The 22,230-nt window shown below is 36.5% G+C and overlaps 2 protein-coding genes and 1 pseudogene across 2 annotated transcripts; 1 reads left to right on the forward strand and 2 right to left on the reverse strand.

Annotated features, from left to right (window-relative positions):
• Window positions 1–2,797: 2,797 nt before the first annotated feature.
• LOC143586398 (uncharacterized) lies at window positions 2,798–3,550 on the reverse strand. Its single transcript, XM_077067958.1, has 3 exons — window positions 3,339–3,550; window positions 2,925–3,147; window positions 2,798–2,842 (listed from the first exon to the last, which is right to left on the reverse strand). Exons 1-3 carry the CDS (start codon window positions 3,548–3,550, stop codon window positions 2,798–2,800), a joined length of 480 nt encoding a protein of 159 aa, XP_076924073.1.
• Window positions 3,551–5,281: 1,731 nt separating this feature from the next.
• On the forward strand, window positions 5,282–8,055 carry LOC143586400 (protein FAR1-RELATED SEQUENCE 5-like; annotated as a pseudogene).
• A 12,482-nt stretch (window positions 8,056–20,537) lies between these two features.
• On the reverse strand, window positions 20,538–21,917 carry LOC143586401 (uncharacterized). Its single transcript, XM_077067959.1, has one exon. It carries the CDS (start codon window positions 21,915–21,917, stop codon window positions 20,538–20,540), a length of 1,380 nt encoding a protein of 459 aa, XP_076924074.1.
• Between the last annotated feature and the right edge of the window lie 313 nt (window positions 21,918–22,230).

Raw genomic sequence — 22,230 nt, forward strand, 5'->3', positions numbered from 1 at the left:
AATATGACATTTGACCACTCTTGATGTTTTGATATCCCAGCAGGTTCGTTAATCAAAAAACTGCCGGTTTTTATCATAATTATATTTATTTAATTTTCAAATTAGCACAGCTAATTATCTGATATTCGTTAAATTACGACAATTTATACACTCACTAATTTAGAAGTTTATATTTTTATAAAAATATTTTTGAAAATATTTACTTATTTATTAATTTATAAAAATTCATTTTAAATGCTATTTTTAATCATTAAATCGTCCGTTTATACCAAAAGATTTCTGAAAAATCCAATTATTTTTCTGAGTGTTCAAAATGGCTTCCAAAAATACATGTAAAAATTCCAAGACCAAATTACTTTGCTAAAATACCTTTTTATGCAATAAACGATCGCTAAAACTCGATTAAACACGAATCCAGAAATCAAAGATAGGGTCCTCCAATTAACCCCAAAATATATGCATGATTATGTAATGAATTACCTGAGTTCTCCACAAAATTTGATAATTTTTCAAGCTGTTTAACTATTTTTACCAAATAAACCTTAATAAACAGTAATAAAATTGCAAAATATTCTCTGATTATCAAAAAAATTCTTAAATTTGGACAGGGACTCATTCATATGATACCTGATTTTCTTGTAAATTTCATAGGATAATAACAAGCATGTTATAACCTAGACACAAATATCCCCTAAACGAGTATTTTGATTAGTACCTTTGCATTTTCCTATCGATCAAGCTCTTTTTTTGTGTTTCCGGGTTCTTGGCTACCTAGCTAATGTATCTATAGGCCATGTACCACAAAACCAAATATAGAACATCAATAATCAAGCCTTGTAACAAAGGGTTTCGGTTAGGGTTCCAAACCAAGTTTTTAAACCGTAAAAACGCGATTTAAACCTCATAATCCAAGTTTTTGGCTGAAAAAGTATTTGATTCAGATTTGTATACTAGTTTAACATCAAACTCTATGTTTGCATCATTTTGAAGTGTTTTTCATGGATAGATATGATTTTTCTTAATCAAACTCAATTTTGAAGTGTTTTTGGTTAGAAGCATGAAAAACAAGCTGGAGCAGAGGCGAGTACAGATATTTTGACAAGATATCTTCTTTTAGAAGCTTAAAAGGAAAGAAAACAAAAGGGGGGGTACCTTATTGCGGCCGCCATTGTGGGGGTCCTCTTAGGCCCTCTTTTGGCCACTTTTGTCTCGTTTTGTGTGCCATACGTGAAATCGCGAGTCCAAATTTAGTTCTTGGGTTCGGTTTTTGGCAAGAAAAATAGTTCGAAGATGATAAACAGGCAAAAACGAGTGTTTTTTGGCTAAAGTTTTGCAAATTAAGAAAAAAAATACTATTTGGTTGTAAAAATCCAAAATATGTTCACGAGTTGTGTTTTATAAGTCTTTTTCGACTTAACGAATGATACAATGCTTGTTTTGGTACTAGCGTTCGTGTTTAATATCATAGCGTATCGTTAAACGAAAATCTTTTCGTTTAACTCGTTTTCTATATATCAGGGCTATATATTCGGGTCATAAACAGTATCGTTCGGTTATTTGTTTGTTCGTTACGGTATAAACGGTTAATCGTTTACCCGTTACATAATAACTAAGCTATACTTCGTTTTATCACGAATGTCACAATGTCCCGTAAAATTCATAAACGAAAGATTATTAGCCTAGATACAAGTGGGATCAGCTATTAGATGAACCAAACATTTGCATGGTTGCAACACTAAGAGGTGCCACAAATTCATAAAAACCTAGGAGAGCTTTAAAGGAGAGGTTGCCAATAAAGGTAACCCGGCTATTAGTGATGATCCTTTTGGGATACGAAGTTGTTCTTTTTTTTTCTTGTTTTATTCATTTTTCTAATTGCATCAATGCAATTAATTTGTGATATGGTTATTGCACAAGTTAGAGAAATTACCTCAATATAAACGTATAAATGGATAAGTAATGAAAAAATCCAAGAAATAGTGGTCATCCTAAAAAGTTGAAGTTGTTCATCACAAAGGCTAAGATTTAGATAATACAAACTCAAACTCATGACAAAGTTTTTAGACTCAGATAAAACAAACTCATATTCATGAGCAAAGTTGAGATTTAAATAATAAAGGGCATTGATGGAAAAAGTTGAATTCTGAAGATAGTTTTGTCTCGTAGCAATAAAATGGCAAAACTAATAAGATCGATGCGGTGTTCTTTATTGGTTGTGTGGAATGAATTTAACCGGGTATAACCCTTTACCCAAAAAAAAAACAAGTGCACAACCATCACTTACCTTTCAGTTTCACACCTTTTTGTAGTATGCTCATTTTTAACAATCACACCACAAGATATCAGTTAGCACGGTCTTAGAACTCAGTGAATGCTTCAATAGTTCCAGTCCCTACATCGTTAAAGACGGTGTCAAACATGTAAGTTACAGTGAATTTATTTTAAGAGATGTTGTAGTATTTTAAATATGACACGTTTTGAACATCGTCCATCAACGCATTTGCATAAAGGCATCACATACCTTTATGCTTTACATTTTATTTCATCAAGTGTAGCATTATTGAATATAGGTAACCCACAACCTAGGCAGACTCAACACCCTAAATTGATAAAAGTACGAACCCTAAACCTAGTCGTCATCCGACGAGCATACAAGTGAACACTCAGATAGGGAGAAGTTATTCTAAATGCGCTAGTCATTCGTAAGAATTGTTGTGACTTTAATTCTACTCCTAAATATAGTACATTACATACACGCTGTCACGATACAAGCCCTTTTGTTACACCTTCTCTTTTATCACTCACATTGATAACAAGCGTGGACAAATTCAAGAACAGAAGACTAACAACATCATAACAGTGTACTATACTAATATTGTGTGCATAATATATACTTGAAACATTAATGAAATAGATCGAAATACCTCATTCGTTCCTACACGAACAACTCTCTCCTCTACCGAAGCCAAATCGTTGATGTTCAACTTGTTGAACAAATTAATGCTGGAGAATGTAGACGTAGGCATCGGTGACACAACAAGGTCATCCATCACCATGTACGTCACTGGTCCCTTGACGAATCCTCCTCCATTTGCATTCACTATAGACTTCAAATCATAGGGATTCTTAATAGTGATCATTGCAGTCCTACAGCTTTTACAAATATTATTGTTGGAAGGACCATAAAAAGTTTTGTCGCCACAACCTCTTGGACATTTGTAGAGAACGGCTGGGTAAGTCGATGGTGATTCAAACGCTTCTTCAGGCAGAGGGGCATTATCAAGAAACAAAGGAAGTGAAGATTTAGGTTTTAAGAGGGCATCCTTAATCTCATTTACAAGTAGTCAACTTTGAGATCTGAGACGCTTCCGTAAAGCTTAGACAAACCACCTGTGGCTTCTCGTTTCCCTAAGATTCCCAACACAGTGCCGACAGGTAAAACCATGAGACTGAATAGAAAATCAATGAAATCCTTACCAGCTTCTGCAAACAACAATCGTTGATGATTTTTGTCGATTAAAAGTTTCAAAGATATCTTCGAGTCGGCCATTGATTTTGGTGATGGGAACCCTAGAGATGATCACAAAGATAGGGTTCATCGAATCGAATAACGAATTTTCAAGTTAAATCGAATCAAATAATCCGAATAATTGTTTTTTTTTGCCGGTATTCGTATTCGATTTAATATACATTTAATATACCAAAGCCAAATATTATTTCAGTCCGTAATGTTGATACTCTGGCATGATTATCATTTAATATACATTGAATGAGATTTTTATTTAATTTTAGTGTTACTTACCATTGTTTTATGTAAAAAAATTTGTGTAATATTTTTTCTTTTTATATATCAAATATTAAATTCATTCATTAAGAATTAGAAGATGCTTAACTGAATATAGCATACCATCAATGACCGAGCATGATTATAAACTCTTGATTTTCCTTAACTTATAATTTTCACCTTTTCATTCTCCACATTATCTCCCTCAAAACAGGTAATTAATATATTGGTAAAATGATTATTCCAGTTACTTGGATGTTCAATTGATCTTGGCTGTTATCAACTTTGATGTCTATATAGGTGCAATGGAAAAGGAATCAACTACACATGCTGCTCAGTCAAGTAGCATACCGACTAATGACAATGACTGTAAGTTACACTTTTTGATGAAATTGCCCATTTTCTTGTGTATTAAACATGTATCATAATTTGTAACATTAATATTTGTTTTGTGTCTATATATTGTTGTTTTGTTCATCCATGAAGAGAGTTATAGTTGTATATACTTATGCTCATATCTTCCTATGTATGGATCCATCTATGTAGGTATGTATGTAAGTGTGTATCTGTGTACCTCTGTTCGGCTGTGTGTATGTATTTACGTTTCTGTCTGTGTATCTTTGTTTGTAGGTGTGCATGATTGTAGGCTACAGTTTGTTATTTTCGCTTTGTTTTGCTTGTGCCATTTCTTTGTAAACATGATGTTAAGGGTTAGTCAAAAGTTTATAGAGTTTTCAAATAAACAAATACTTTATTACCTAAGGTCATTCTGAGTTATATCTATGTAAATCTGTTAGTTTTTTTTTATTCATCAACATACGTTTTGTGGTTGTGTACCTTTGTTTGTATGCGTTTGCATAGTCTATCTTTTGTTAATTTGTATTTGTTTTGATTGCGTCATTTCTTTATAAACCTGATATTAGTCATAATTGTATACGCTTTTCAATTACCAGCTATTTGTTTACATCGCGTAATTTTGTTCTTTTCAAGCTACCTGATTCGTATGTGTTTACTTATGTATGTTTGTGCCTGTGTACCTTTGTTTTTATGCATGTATTTAAGTAGGCTAGTATTTGTTATTTGATGTTTGTTTTTTTTTGCTGCATGTATTTATAACATCTTATTAGTCATAATTGTTTACACTTTTTAAATACCAGCTTTTTGATTAATTTACGTTATCTTGGCCACACTTATCTGGTTTTCAATCTCCATAAACAGTAAGTAGGCACGTTATCGAGTTTCAAACTGTTTTGCCAGAAATTAGCGAAGTTCCTGAGATCTGTTGTTCTTGAAACCAACGAGACGTTTGTCGGATTGTCGATCATTCCAGAGGTTACCAACCATGAACATAAGACTAACCAACTTTAATTTAGTTTCATCTACTTTCATTTAATGTATTTTACTATTATGATTATGATTATTATTGTTATTATTATTATTATTATTATCCAATTATTAGTTTTATGTTTGATTTTTGAATTTGTATTATATGCAGAAATGGAGCAACCTACATATTTATTCTCTCCTGATAGGACAAAACTATGCATTCCAAATGTTCCATCAGCTGAAAAGCCTTCAATTGGGCAACAATTTAAAGCATGGGAGGACGCTGTTGTTATGTACAAGGCATATGCAGCCAAAGCTGGTTTCGATATAAGGAAGTCAACCAAAACATGGACAAAAGGTGCCATTTCTCACAGATATATGGTATGCAGCAAGGCTGGTAGCCCACGTTTCAAAGATGTAGATACCATGGACACATCAACGTCATCTACAAAGCGACGCTACACCACTATAAAGGTTACAGGTTGCAATGCATGCATCAGACTTAAAGTTACAGCAAGCTCTGCGGGGTTCGAGGTTTATCATTTTATATATTCTCACAATCATGGTCTTGTTAGTGACTATAATATGGATTTCACACGAGGAAGAAGACAGTTACAGTTCTCAGACAAGGAATTTATCCAATGTCTTCAAACTACGGGTTTCGGTCCAACCGTTGCTCACCGTGTCCAATCATCTTTGAAGGGTGGCCAGCACCTGGTCACGAGATCTAGGAATGATTTTAAGAACCATGCTTGCAATGTTAGGGCTTGTATTGCTGATGCGGATGCACAAATGATTGTAGATAGGTTTAACCACAACATGATTCATTTGAAGGATTTTTATTTTCAATACAAAGCTGTCGATGGTGTGCTAAGGTCTATATTCTGGTGTGACGGCATATCTAAATGCAACTACAGTTTGTTCGGTGAAGTGTTAGCTTTTGACGCTACCTACACAACTAACACGTATCGATCCTGTTATTATATATTTATCCACATTCTTTATCACTATTGTATATCCCTTCATTTTTTAATGTAGGCATAAGATGACTTTTGTCCCTTTCACGGGCGTGGATTGCCACAAGAAATGTGTTACCTTCGGTGCAGGCTTGATATATAATGAAACAATCGATTCTTACCAGTGGTTACTAGATGCGTTCCTCATAGCTCATGGAAAGCAGCCCAGGTTGGTCTTGACAGATCAGGACGCAGCTATGAAACATGCGGTTTCATCTGTTTTGACCGAATCAACACATCGACTGTGCATGTGGCATGTTACAAATAAAATACCCGTTAAGGTGTGTATATGCCTTTCATTATAATGTCAGTTTTGTTTTTAAAATCTTATGTTATGTCTTGTTCATTTATTTTTTTAAATGCACTTACTAAACGTTAATTACAAATCAATTGTACTAGTGTTTTATTGCATCTTAATGTGTTATTTTTTTAAGATTTCATGTAACTACGCAGCTCTGATTGACTCTACAAAACGCATCAGGCACATTATACTTTCTTTTTTTAGCCCACATATCTGGGGTCTCACTTTTTAAATATACCAAGCCACATTTTTTAAAACTTACCATGTTATGTGATTACCATATTATATACATCATATTCTTCCTATCACTTCAAACTCATTCTTCAATTGTTGTCTTTTTTTTATATTGTTTATTTAAAGCTGAAGGGCGAGTTGCAGCTTAATGAAACCATCAGATGTCGTGTAAACAAGCTAGTTTGGAACGTATTCATCAAGCCAGAGACCTTTGAATCCAGATGGCACGATTTGATTGATGAGTTCAACTTAAGCGCAAACAAATGGTTAAAGGACATGTTTTCTATTCGAGAAAGTTGGGTACCAGCTTACTTTAGAGACTTGCCAATGTGTTGTTTGATGAAGACGACTTCTAGGTGTGAGAGTTCCAACTCACAATTCAAAGTGTATTCTAGCCCAGGAAACAATCTAGTTCAATTCATGAACTGCTTTGAAATGGCATTGAATTCTCAAAGGCACGTGCAACGCGAATTGAAAAATGATACTACAACAAAGGCACCGCCGTTACAGACCCGTTTGCCAATCGAGTGCCACGCGTCATATGTCTACACTATAACAATTTTCAAAGAGGTTCAGAAAGAGATTATAAAGGGACTATATAACTGTGCACGTTCTCGTATTGAGTCAAAAGACGGAATAAATACTCATTTCATCAATCACAAAGACAAATGGAATGGTTTTGTTGGTGAATTTAAGGTTCGTATTCTCACCACGTTACACCATAAACTATGCTTCTGCTGTTTATACTTTAATGTCATTCACTCGCCCTTTTCCAATGTGTGCTACAGGTCACTCACAATCTCACTGACAACACATTTTCATGCTTTTGTAAGTCATTCACTCGCATTGGCTACCTTTGTAGACACATCTTCGTTGTCTTCTAGATCGAACTAATTGATGAAATCCCTGATAAATACATCCCATCCCGGTGGAGGAGTGATGTGCTGCCATCGTCAATTTTCAATATTAAATCCAGATACGGTGTTCCACTCGACGAAAGATCTAAACCAAGGCAACAGTTTTTGTCTCTAACCAACCAGTGTGCGGACCGTGCACGAGGTAACCTAGAACTTCTTCGTTCGTTGGTCGACCAAATGCAACAGATGAAGGATAACATTTGGGAGAGAATTCCTACAGAGCCATCATATAACAGTAACTCTGTCATCATCCAAGATTTAATTGGATACCAGATACCCGAAAAAATCACAATAACTCCACCAACGGGCATTCGAAATAAGGGTTCCGGATCACGCAAGCGCAAGACGGGTCCAGGTGAGGCAGCCAAAAAGAAAAGCAAGAAACCTAAAAGGCTTTGTAAAAAATGCAACAAACGCGTTCATGGTCATGACTCACTTAACCATGAAAAAGTTATGCAAGAAAAGGAACGTCGGTGAAAAGAAAGGGAGCAATGGCGAAAAGAAAGGGACCAATTGAGGAAAGGTAAAGCTACAATGATGGACAATCAAGCTTCGGAATATGTTGAAGCCGACGATACCGATTACACCAAGAAAAGTGACTCATCTGAAGACTCTGATGACAGCCACGCTACCGACTCAAGTTTCGAAGAATAAAACTTATTTGGATATTTTTGCAATTTGTTTTCTCTTTCGGATTTGAAGGAACATCACATGACTTTTTGTCCTCTTATTTTTCTCATTAACTGCTTTTTTTTCACTATCTTGTCATAGTTTTTTTAAATAATAGTAGCAAAACAACTGCTTTATTTACAAACATGTAGCCATATGCAAGTTCTACTTATGTATTACATCTACATTATGTGTCTCTCACTCTCAACTGATTCGCGCACACTTAAATCTCTCATAATTAACTACCTTGTCTATACTACCATCTAACTAACACCTCTTGTTTCACCAAACCAAAGTGTATATATCTGTGTAACGTCTGTGTCTCACTCACCGTGTATGTTTGCTCACACCCGTATATCTTCAACTCCACAAATTACATATTCCATTTTGCAAACTGCTTACTTAAAAAATTACAATTGCACCTATCGGGTATCTACAATTCCAGAAATGTACATGCCATTTCTCAATTTTTTTCATATATGTGAAGCCACACATTTGGTATGCGCCTACCTACTAGGTCGCACAAGAGATTCAATGGTCGTGTATTCGATGTGCGCTTATATAAGCATACAACATTTCCTGTGTCTGCTTCAATTGTCATTATTATGTCGATATGACTGATTTGTATGTACGCACGTGTTTATTGAATGTACGCGGGTATTATCGCAGGCATTCAGTTCAGGTATCAAAACACATCTCCACTCACACGTTCACATTTACATCTAATTGCTTATGTACTTATCTACACTTAGGCCTTAACTCATTTACTTGTTATCTCACGTCCTGGTGTATGCACACATATAGGAAGACACGTACGATCCATCTTGGGGGATGCTGGTTCGTTTGATATTTCTGGCTGACTTATCAAACCACCCCGGTGTCCACCTACCAAACTTGTCATGTCTGTACGCGTAACCGGCTTTGTCCAACATGATGTATGAATCTACTAACGTATTTGCGTAGTTGTTTGTTTCATTATAGATGCTTGTTTTATCTACTATTATCTATACATGTTTTACATGCCACTAGCTTGTATCATCGCCCGTATCATGAGCCTTTTAGTTTCGCATCCGCGTTCACGATGTAACTTCTGGGGTGTAACCGCAATCCAAGGCGCAAAAAACTTTCCCCCCGCTCATATGTAATAACACGTTCGTACGTCCCTATGAACGTTGCCACGTATGTCGGGGTTTTTCCTACATATGTCTTGAATGTTCATGTGACCGTATGTTAAGCTACGACATGCGCCCACATCAACTTCTATCTAAAAACACATCCAGGTGAATGTAGTCACGACACAACTGTTTCTGGATGTCACTATTTCCTCCTAAGTATCATCTTATGCGTCACATATTAGTTGGACTACATTTAACGCTGTCTTATTCTATGTAACACCACTTTATAGTTGAACTATATTAAACGCCTCCAGGACATGGTATATCACATATTATCAAAGTATATGTGACAATTCATTAGATCACCATGTAACTACAATCACAACACATATATGTTTCATAAATTCCAACTTCATAATCAACCTTAAATCCCATCACATTAATCAACGACAACATCGTGTCATCAAAATCCAGCCTTCGAACATGGCTTAAACATAATAAACACCTACATCATCCTATATAAACTTATTACCCAGCCAAAATAAAGCAGACTTAACAGCCGCTTCCAAAACGTAGTTTAACCATAAATGCATAAAACAAAATACCATAAAACAAAACACCATAAACCAAAAGACCTTCAACCGTTGATACTTTCCTTCAAGTCGACAATCATCATTCTTCCACCATCGCTTCCTCGATATTACTTTTAAGCTTGTTTATGCTGGAAAGCAGAATATTGGCTGTAAAATTTATCCTTAGGCTGAGTAACACCTTTTTATTCTTCACCGACACATCCCCTAGGCCACAACAATAGCTCGCCCCTCCCTTGAAAGTCTCCATATGCCTCATGCTCAACAACCCGGATTTTTCTTTATCTTTTCGTGTACACTTTAACTTCAGCCACTTTGGTTCCACCCCATCCATTGGAATTGCTTTAGGATGATCAACAATTATCATATATCTCACAAGAAACTCCTTCTACATGTAATAAAACACACAACTTACTTTACAATCATAAACTTCATCATCAACAATTAAAAAACCAAAAACAAACTAACTTTTAATTGAAATGATATTAACCAGTGCACAAACTGTACTCTTGCACCTACTAAAATACTCCTGGTCATGCTTCATCGCTGCTCTCGACCGGCGCTCGTTTGACTACTTATCAAGACCGTCTACGACAACAATTTCTAGATTCTTCACATCAAAACACACCAAATAGTGGTGATCCCGTGACACAACTGGTACAACGATCATATCATATGGTCTATCTGTAGTTTTGTCGGATCGTTCTTAACCGCGCGCCTAACACCATCTTTTATCATGTCAACACCCGCCAAGAAATTCACATCTTCAAATCCAATGCCAATTTCATCCTGAAAGTTTAAATACCAGATACTAAATAACACTAGTAAACTACTTAGTCGATGCAAACTTTATAATAGTCCATCGGTCATCACTTACTAGACCATAACATACTAGTTTATACAACTACTTTACGTACCATCCAACAACCACAAATTCCTAATCCACTAGACCCAATACATACACATCTTTTTTCAGCCATAACTTGTGTCTTTTTAAATCACCAGACCATCTAAAATGGCGCTGTAACAGATACATAAGACTAGACCATCTAATAATGGCGATGTAACAGACCATCTAACACCCATGACACACATAATCAAGACAAATGAACAGCAGACATGCGGACATCGTACATGGTACATACGAGTAGACTGACTTACAAGATCGATAGGTCCAAGAAATAAACGATACGGTGATGAATCGCTCCTATTTGCCTCCCCATCATTCAACACCATTGCGAAACATGAGATTACATTGCTACTAATCATCATGTTTGGCTGAAGCGTCTCAAACGCACCTCGTTTCCCTATCACCCCGTCATCAGTCAGAAACACTTTTTCCCTTCAAACAAAACACGACTTTATTAAAACCATAAACGGTTACACATTCACTTACAATGCATTCCCTAAAAAAAAAACTCACATTTCTAGACCGCCTGTCCTATGTATGTATCTCCACACTATGTCTCATCTTTATCCTCTTTACTTGCTATGTCCACCGGCCTATACAAATACGGCGATCTAAGCCGGTAACTCTGGCGTGTTTCTCTTTTATCCCGGGCGATACCTTTACCTTCCATGCCAATCCTTTTTGACAACTCACTCAATGGTATGTGCTCTGTATCACTATCAATCACCCGTGTTTCTTCATTTGGTGGTGTCCTAAAATCATTAGGCACCTTCATTGTATCAGTTTTTTCGGTGGTTGGTGTCTTCAAAACGGATCCTTCATCTACTTGAGTCATACCCAAACTAAACGAAGGCTCCAGAACATCTCCCTTGCTTACCAGCACCACATCCATTTCCCCCCTTCCTGTAACAATTCCACCATCATTTCCACGCCCGCTTCCATTCCCACCAGCACTGTACTTGTCCGCACTATCGCACAACTCCTTTACAACTTTAGGATCATCCTAAAATTGTGAGCAATCAACGCCTCCATTACCTGTACTACGAGCTTCTTTAAACTGCCCCACATCATCTTCACATGTTACACTGACATTCTGCTTATCTAATTCATCCGTACTACGCTTTTCACGATTTCCACCTGTTTTAGTGGTTTTTGCAGCCCGCACATCTAACAAAGTATCACCTTCTCTTGTACCAGCACATATTCCCACATAATTAATCCATTCACACTGTGTTTGAACAACAACATCGTACTTGTTAAAAAGTTCATCCAGATCACCTTTGCGAGGATACTCAGCAAGCGCTACGCTCATTAACGTCTCGAATTCTTCTTTGCATCTGCACATCATGGATAACGCGTCCCCCATTTGTTTCAACTTTTCCTGCATAAACAAAAAAAATGTACTTTCATACACATATCCACAGTTACAATCTCATACCTGTAGGTACTAAATAAATAGAGACGTATAATATATTACCTGCAAATCAGTTTCCGGGCGGGACTGAGTGGGCTTATCCTTAGCTTCCTTCATACCTGTGTCCCCCATTTGCTTCAACTTTTCCTACATAAACAAAATAAAATGTAGTTTCATACACATATCCACAGTTGAAAATCACCTAAACATACGCAATAAATAAATAGAGACGTAGCCTTTCTTACCCGCAAATCAATTTTCGGTATTGACTGATTGGTCTTATCCTTAGATTTCTTCTTACTACTCCTTCTGTTTGCTGATCCGTCTTTTCCAACTCTTGTACATCTACCAAACCCACCACCTACTATCTCTAGATGTTGTCTCTTCTTCAACTTATCCAACGTCCAGCTTGATAACCCAAGATTCGATAGTGAGGACGGTACGCTGTTGATTGTTACCGAGTCAACATAATACAACTGCAAACCACACCACAAGTTCATTTACTATTAGCATAGCTTCAAGCAACATCAACAACATAAACAATGTAAGTTTCTAAAAATGCTACACTAATTGGTTCTTTACACATCCTACTAAACTGTTAAAAGATAATTCTTAAATTCATGTATTAACAGTTTTTCTTCCTACACTTGATTGCCATTTATCTACCAACTAATTACACGCTACTACACAACCAACACACCAATAAAGACATGATAATTCACTTACACTTAGTATCGTTAGAGGCCCCACATAGTAATTCTTCCCATCCTCGTTCTTCCATTTATCCGTACACTCTCGAATACTTTGGTGTACAAGCTCACACCAATCAGTGTTCTTGAAATCACACTCCTTACTCAACAGTGGTAAAAACGACTTCAAACATTTACCATTCCCAGAACACTCCACCATTGTTGTGATGAATAGCATCACAAAATCAACTTTAAACATCCAGTCCGCTTGATCATACTTCTCGAGTCTACTATCAATATCTGGTAGGCTCAAATCCCCTTTCCCGTGAAACTCTTTCCATGGTTTACTTGCGGTTATAACGGATTTTGCATCTTTACTCTTCTTAATGATAACACCTACATTAGGTAACCCTGTCAGCGTATGAATACCATCCTTCGTTATACTTAACCGACCTTCCCTCAATTTAATTGTCATCAATGTCGTATCCAGGGTGTTCACCACATAATACCCCAAGTACCCAGGGATTCCGTCAACAGTCAACGACAGAAACTTTCCAAACCCCATTTCCTTCACACATTTCTGTTGCGCTTTGGAAAGTTTCTTCACTACACTCCACATCGAATGCGGAGATGATCTGGTCCTTAGACTAGGAACATCATACTTTGGCTTTCGTTTCACCATCTCTTGTTTCGGAACGCCTACTTCAGTACTATGTACGACTACTTCAGGTTGCTCGTTAACAAAGTCGACATCTATGTCCATCAGCTTCCTAGACGACCCACCAGCCGCATGCGACCCACCAACATCATCCGCCATATCCCCTACATTTATATCAAGCATCTGTTAACGTCTATTTCAACCAACCCTATATACAACTAAAACATGACAACCGCTTATAAAATCAACACTCTAACCTCTATGCTTCTTCTTAGCCGGCGAATCTTTTCGTTTCCTAACCTTATCCGTACCATGCGTGCTTTCGCCAAACTCTACAAGCAGTAACACATTTAAACAAATGTTAACCAACAACAATCGACACCATATTAGCAGCTACTAAATCAATAACACCACCAACACTTTATAAACACAAAACACTAACCTTTGCCCTTCTCCATATTCATCATTTCCGCCTCAACATCAACTGGGTTCGATCTATCGTTTACAAACCTTGAGAAACTAACTCTCTTTGCGATCCTTTCGCTTTTCCTCTCTACGCAACAAGAAACGAACGTTATTAAACACAAAAACTTCCAAACACACATTTATACCAATACAAACAACTTACTACTCGACATGACTAACTTTTGCTTCAATTTCCTTTTACCTGCAGCACACAAGCCTATATCAGTATTGTTTTGCTTGTTGTACTACAACCTAATGTGATACACATCTACATCAAATAGCAACACTTGGTTCACACGAAACTACACACAACTTCCAACATATCAAATACGCATTTCATACCACTCATTGACTTAACTACATTACTCAACTACATAGGAAACCACAACTACCCAAATTCACACAAACATTATCCTTCTAATACCCCACCAGAACGTCTCTATAACAAACTAACACCAAACATGACCATCAATCAAATTAGACACAAATTACTTCACATCCACTACACATTGACTAAAATACAATTCTACTCTATTAAGGAGACACAAAAAACCCAACTTTACACCAAACATGCTCCTCGTACTACCGCACCAACACGTCTCCTTAACAAATTCACACCATACAGGACCATCAAATTTTGCACCATGTTGCTACACAAACGAAACATAATTTTAAACAAAGAGGCAGCAACACAAACATATAAACGACACAACACCGTCTGTACATCCAACACTCTTCAACACCCAACAATATGCCATACACACAACAAGTGAAAACATACAAACATATCAACAGAGGTTAACAGACACACGTACAGCCACATATACACATTTATTAAAAAAACCCAAAACTCTTTACAAAAACCCCTATTCAAAGTTACATAACCTCTAACACAAACATCTTAAACTAATTAATCCCACCATACATCTACTGTAACTACTCACCACACAACTACTGAAGGCAAATACAATTTTTCCCATCAGCTGCCTACAGCAACTCACAAAATAAATTTTTTATAGCATCACAATCTCCCCAAATTAAGTATCGACACATAAACCCTAAATCATTCAAAACCTTGCCTCATCACTCACCAGTGCACCCCAATGTAACAACAACTAAACCTAATTCTAGGGAACTTACCTCCGAACTCTTCTTCAGCCTTCGATCGGAAGCGCTTTCGGCAAAACCCCCAAATTAAACTTCAACTGTAATGGCTTGTGATTGAACGCACGAACACTGCTTGATTTATATACTCCAAAGATTAGAATCCTTATCGCTAAAGTTACTCGATTGTGTGTATCCAATTGATATGATTAGAAGATTTGGCGCTTATTACCTTGTGTAGTTGTCAGTCTAATTATATCCTCTATATACGTCAGCTTCCCAATATTATTCGCGCCTCGAGCTTTGTGTTGGACTTATGAGGAAGGTGCTACATTTCTGGAACTAGTTATTACATTACAACCGGTTCCTTTTAACAAGCTACACAAAGATTACCTATATAACCCTTCAACCAAATCTAACAAGTTCTCAACTTCTAAACAATTACAAAACTGCCATCATCTATCCTACACCATAGATCTTTGTAATTAACGGCTAAGATTTACTTCTCGCATTTCTCGTTATAATATTACTTCTCGCAAGATCCATCCCCTAAATTTTATATATAGTTAAAATACAACTAAGTAAATTTTATTTAATACGAGTAAGCCTGTTCATTATAACTTTAGTTTAGCCTAAATTCTGGTATGATTTTTTGTCGGTTTTGTTCTTGTTATGATTTTGTCTTCTATTTACTCCAATGAGGTTTATAATTTACGTAACCAAAATTATCTTTGTTTATATTATGATTCTCTTAAATAGCGTATCAGTTGGTGCTTAATTTGAAATGAATGTATAGATAGATTAATAATTCTTATTTTAAACTCAATTTATTATCGAAGTACAAACCAAATCAGAACCTAACTTTAGGTAATGGTTTGCCTTGGTCGGGTTTCAATTTTCAACGGTTCAATTTTGATTTTTGATGAAAAAAAACGTTACTAACGGTTTGGCTTATGGTTTAATTCAAAACCATCAAAACCGGACCGCAACACACCCCAATGCAATTTTTGTTAACTTTGAAAACTATAACAATATGGTAATCAAATTAAAAAGAATAAAATGCTTGTTTTTATGATGTAAATTTTTTAAAAAAATATTGACGTATGAAAAAGTTATGACCGTTTAATAAACGTGGGGTAAGTTGGGTTAAAAATGAAATTACAAGAATATATAGGTAAAAGATAAAGGACCAATGTTGTAACTATTATTTAAATTTACAAAATTTGAGGGATTAAAATTGTAACTATGAGATTTAAGGTGAAAATTACCCTTATACCCTTAATAAAGATAGTACTATATGCTTTAATGGTTGTAAAATACTTAAAATGGGTGTCTTAATTTACCCTTTAGTTATATATATATCAAAAATAACAAACGTGTAATTGTTTGTGATTAGTCAAATATACTTGTTTATGTGCATTCGTTTGACATATCCCCTTGGTGAGGGTTCTCATATTATTGACCACCGCCCGATTCGCTTGGCAATGGTCTTATTATTATTTGCTCATGGTTGATTTATCGGCGCCCGATTCGCTTGGCAATGGTTTAATCGACAACTTATTTGCTCATGGTTTGATTTCATTACCGCATTTATTACGTTTTGCTTATTTTTCTTATTTATTATAATAACATTATTTTTGGTGTAAAAAATTGGTGATAAACTCACTCAACATGTTTGTTGACAAAACTCCATTTTCTACGCATATGCAGGTTGCTTATATTGAAGATTGAAGTTTGGACACGTAGACAAGACCTTATGTTATAAACAAAAAAATATTATTTAAGTTTCCATTCATGTACTTATATTGTTTGCTATATTTGGATATTGTGTGTATTCTTTCAATAAAATAGTTAATTAGATATTGTCACATTTTATATATGATAGTATCTTTGAGCTGTGAACAATTAAATCACGCACCGGAATTTCCGCCTTAGGTTGGGGTGTGACACTTGGTATTTTTCTTATTGTGGTGCTACGGTTTTAGTATTATAGATAATTGATTGTCAGTACCGTACTAGTATAGATGCTAAGTTTAGTGAAGTTTTTTTAAAGAACAAAGTGCTACCAAAGCGATTACCGTACCTAAAGTACACGTACCCAATTTGGTATGGATACCAAGATTTACTGATTTTTGGGATAGGTACTTTCATGTGCAGGTATGTGTACGCGTATGGTACCGATCTCATCCATAATTTTGCCTGTCATTTCCAATGTAGTGAAGTGGCAGGAAGCATGGGATTCTCAATAGAGGCCCAAGTTCAATCGCCACAGACAATACTTTGGGGGGGGGGCATGAGTGGCTCAATGAAGGAAAACTGTGATATTTGTGATCTCCAGTTCGATCCTGAAGCCATTCGGGTTTTTCCACCGGTGGGCATTCGGGCGTCCGGGTTTTACAACTAGCAAGCCTTCGGGTCCGTGGGTTTTCCCCGAAACTAAAGATAACTTGGAGACGCTAATGGCTTTGCACGAATGAGTTGGGCCAGCAGGCGGTGGCTTTTTGCTATTGGGTCATCCTGTACAAAGTAGCTAGGTAATTCTCTGTTTGTTGGCCATTAAAAAACATTGTCATTTTACCTAGAATTTGACTATTCATTAAACAACACACATGAATTCAATTCAGGGGCTTAACATTGCCATGAAAAGCTATTTAAGTGATCACCTGTTGATTTTTCACTTAGTCCTGCCACTTTTGTATTCTCCAGACATTTGTTAATAATGTTGCCTACATGTCAGAGTGTTACCTTGATTGTATGATGTTGTCTCTTGTTTTTTTTACAGCGACTCACATACCCGTCTACTACTAACTGCTAAATTACACATCGGTGTTGGAATTATGTTCTGTCGGTAACTATGGACCGGCTTTCAATTTATTCATGAAGTATGTTGCTCAAACGAGCAGCGTCTGTGAAGAAAAGCACAACCATCGATGCACAAAGTACAAATCAAGGTAAACCTCTCTTTTTGTCTCTAAATTTAGCCTCACATGTTAAAAGTTTGAATGGGTAAAACAAAATTGTATCTCTCACATTTCCCATTTTTTTCCATTTCTTTTATTACCTGATTCAAGTTTTTAACATCTTTTTGGGGTACCCCATTAACATACCTTTGCATATGGGCACAAAGGTGAAAGGCCTCATTAGAGGCATAAAAAACATCTCCTCACAAATATTTGGTCAGCAAATATATGTTAATTTTTTTTCTTCCATTTATGAAACTAGAATCAAAATATTATATTTTGGATCAATGTACATTATGGGTGCAGAAGAAGAAAAAGAACAAGAATTGCAAATTGGGCAGCCGACAGATGTGAAGCATGTCGCGCATATAGGCAGTGATGGGCCCGCGGTTGAATCTCCAAGCTGGGTATGTGTTAATATTATTGTTAGTGTGATCTTAATGAAGATTTGAATTTTTTTTAAGTAATTTTTATTTTGTTGGGATTTAGATGAAGGGGTTTGAATCAAAAGATTCTCAATCTGGACCATTGGAGAAAAGTGGAGCCAAGGGAGAGGCTCCTCAACTCAAATGCGTTTCCGAAGGTTCGTGTAATCTAAATGTTTAAGTCGTTGAGTCATGAGGGACGTTTATTTCTGAATTAATAATATATTGAGAACTGCAACATTGGATTTAAATATTTAACCATTCAATTGTTTGTTATATAAATTGAATAAAACGAATGTAACATTTTCTAGTTTTTGAAACCAATGATCGAAGGCCGATTCAATAACATGTCCATTGTCCGGTTATGAAATCATTACTTTATAGTTGTATGTATTTATTTAACTTGGAATGAAAGAGATGAAGCTTAAACATGCACTTTTATCACATGAAAACAAAAATGTCATCATGGTAATCTTGTCTATTATATTTTGCAGATATAACCCGTAGGAAAGCCCGAAAAGATGATGCGTGTCACAGGAGTACTCACAGTATGGAGACATCGGGAGAACTTCCATTACTACCAAGGTCAACTAAAAACCGTCATCGGTCAATGGATAATAATAATAACAATAAAAACATGGCTTCTGAGACTAAGGACTCCTCATCGTCTCAACCACGAAGACACCACCGGGGACCACGTCGTTCTCAAGATCAGAACACGGGTGAGGATTCCAAGCTAGATATCCCAAAAAAGTCTTCACGACGTATTAGAAAGCCAAAGGGGGAATCTTTAGGTGATGAGGCAAAACGGTCATCCACTAAGTCGACGACAGATGATTCAGAGCTCGGATCGGATGACCAATGATACATGAAGTATGAGGATGAATGTAGATTGTTAAGTTTTGTAACGAGTGCAATGAGGGATGCTAGACAGTCGATATGACACGATGCGAAGTTTGGTCTCTTTTTTGCTTTTTGTATAGCCTTAGTATCTTTACCCATGGAAACAAACATATTGTTGTACACTAACCTTCTTTAACGACTGTTAACTATATTTCTTGGTTCATATAGAAGCCCAACATTATGTTCTTGTTATATCATGTCAAATCTATGAACATGTATAGTTAAATGGGCGGTGTTGATGCCGACATCGTAAATTCGCCAGTTGTCCTGCTTATTGTTGAAAAGAAAAAGCTAAAGTTGTATTTTATCATTCTATCTTATAATAACCCAAATAGATTGTGTATTTTATATAATTTTTTTTAGAAAAGTTGAACATGAAATTTTAAAAACTTATGTGAGGATGAGGTCGGTAGTCGATACCATACCGATAACAACCAATACCGATCTTGAATTTCTTAAAAACTTGGTACCGGTACTGAAAATACTCGATTCAGTACCAATATCGTAGGCAAATATTCGTTAAATACCGGTACTGATATCGATCCCGATTTTCTTAAAAAATCGGCACCAATACCATAATGTTTGATTTGGTACTAGTACTCGACACCATTTACTCATCCCTAAACTCATAACATTTCCGGTGGGTTTAATTTTTTTATTTTTTCTATTTTATTTTATTTTTTATTTTGTGAAACCCCATTTTATGTTTGGGTTTATGGGTTTCATTTTAGTTCAAAATGGTCTAAAAAATTTTGCTGGGAAAACCCATCTTATGTTTTGTTTCATGTGCTATTGTGTTTCACATCTTGTGAGTTTTGTTGCAACCCATAAACATAACCCATTACCACCCATAATTGATACACAAACTAAAAGACATTTTGGCCTTAAGAGGAAATTAAAGTACTGATTGATACAAATGAATACTTAGAAATGATCATGCAATAACCTCAAAAACTTCACTTCCTAATTCTAAACATTCATTTCATATACAAAAAGTGTATGCATTTGTAAGAACCTAATTACATATTGCCTATGAAGTGGCCAACCAACCTCCCCCTTAAACAAACCCAAACCAAACAAACATCACTAGCAATAAAGACACAACTTGATAACCAATTGAACTTGAGCTACTAAAATGTGGAAAGGCAGACTTGGGATTCTCAACCATCTTACACACCTTCAAGTGACCCAAATTCCCATTAATCTTGACAAATGACCCAAATACCCTTCCATCCAAACACAACTCAGGGTTACCTTGCACCTCAAGCTTCCTCCCAATCCTTGAAACAAACGTAGCAGAAAATGGAATCCCCCCACTCAAATTATTATTCTTCAAATTCAACTCACTCAACATCTTCAATCTTTCAAACTCCGTAGGCACTCTCCCAGTCAACTTATTATTATCAAGAGCCAAATAACTCAAATTTGACAAAAACACCCCTATAGAAGACGGAATATTACCAACCACCCCTACATTAGATAACATAATTCCAATTATACCCCTTAACTTTCCCCAAATGTCAGGAATCACCCCTCCTAATTCATTCCCACTCAAAAACAACCCCTTCAAATTACTCATTTCATCAAACACCAAAGGAATCCCACAATTTGAAAACTTATTATAACTCAAATCCAAAAACTCCAAACTTCTTAAACCCTTGATACTCGCCGGAAACCCGCCGGAAAAAAGATTCCGGCTAAAATCCAACTTTATCAAACTCCCCAAATCTCCAATACTCGCCGGAATATTCCCTTCAAACCCATTTCGACTTAAATCAAGAATCTTCAAATTCTTTAACTTTGTCACGTTTTCCGGCAAGATTCCGGCGAGATTGTTGCCGGAAAGTGTAACCTCTTCAAGATTCGTTAACAAACCAAACCCACTTGGGATCTCGCCCGAAACATTACTTCCGGTGATCACCAACCGCCGTAAGCCCGTCATGTCTCCGATTGACTCGGGAAACGACCCGGAAAGACCCGGGTTTTCTATGAAAACCAACTCTTCTAAACCCGACCCGACCCGGGTGAAGGATTGTATGGAAACGGGTCGGGTTGTGAAGCATTTGTAGAAGAAGAGTTTACGGAGGTAAGGAAACGATGAGAAGAGATTCGGGTCGAAATTGGTGTTATTCGGGTTGCAAGGCGGGTTCGGGTTGTGATCCGAGACGTAGCCGAAGCTGAGTTCTTGGATGTTGACGGTACCCGGGTCGGAGTCGGTGGGTAAAGTGATGTAGCCGCAAACGACGCCGTGTGGGGCGGACGAGCATAAGTCGTCCGGGAAGAGTGTCCGCCATGGGATGTCCGAGTTGAGTGACTCAAGGACTCGGTAGACTGATTCTTGCTCTACCGAGTTGAGACTCGGTTGTGAGTTGGTTGTTGTAATGAGTTGGTATATGAGTAAACAGAGAAAGAGAGTGGTGATAATATTTGGAGCCATTGAAAGATATTGAAAGATGAAAGTTTTTGGTGAATAATATTTATGGGACTACAACATGCATGTATGAGAGAGATATAGAGTTAGAGAGTATTTTTGTCTTTTTGTGAAATGGTAATGAGAGGATCACTGTGAAAGGTGGTGGCAGAGATTTTCTCTCTGAATAAATCACAACAGAAATCTTGTGAAATGACGGAAATAGCCCTGAGTTTTGGGAGAGTTAAGGGTGGTTTAGTAAATTTACATGAGTAAGGTTAAGGATCCGTCAGTTCTAGTCCTATATACTCCGGCCACGACAAATGGGTTTAGACATGAT

The sequence above is a fragment of the Bidens hawaiensis genome, unplaced genomic scaffold, assembly GCF_021521415.1.
Source record: "Bidens hawaiensis isolate Kalapana, Puna unplaced genomic scaffold, B.hawaiensis_p1.1 tig00034643_1, whole genome shotgun sequence".
NCBI classification, from domain to species: Eukaryota; Viridiplantae; Streptophyta; class Magnoliopsida; order Asterales; family Asteraceae; genus Bidens; species Bidens hawaiensis.

Excerpts from the sequence above, each read along its gene's own strand:
- LOC143586398 (XM_077067958.1), bottom strand. The coding sequence starts at position 3,550 with ATGGCCGACTCGAAGATATCTTTGAAACTTTTAATCGACAAAAATCAT. Across the intron at positions 3,148-3,338 it reads GATCTCAAAGTTGACTACTT|GACTGCAATGATCACTATTA; the intron begins GTAAATGAGATT and ends TAAAAGCTGTAG. Across the intron at positions 2,843-2,924 it reads TTCGTGTAGGAACGAATGAG|TCTTCTGTTCTTGAATTTGT; the intron begins GTATTTCGATCT and ends TGATGTTGTTAG.
- LOC143586401 (XM_077067959.1), bottom strand. The coding sequence starts at position 21,917 with ATGGCTCCAAATATTATCACCACTCTCTTTCTCTGTTTACTCATATAC.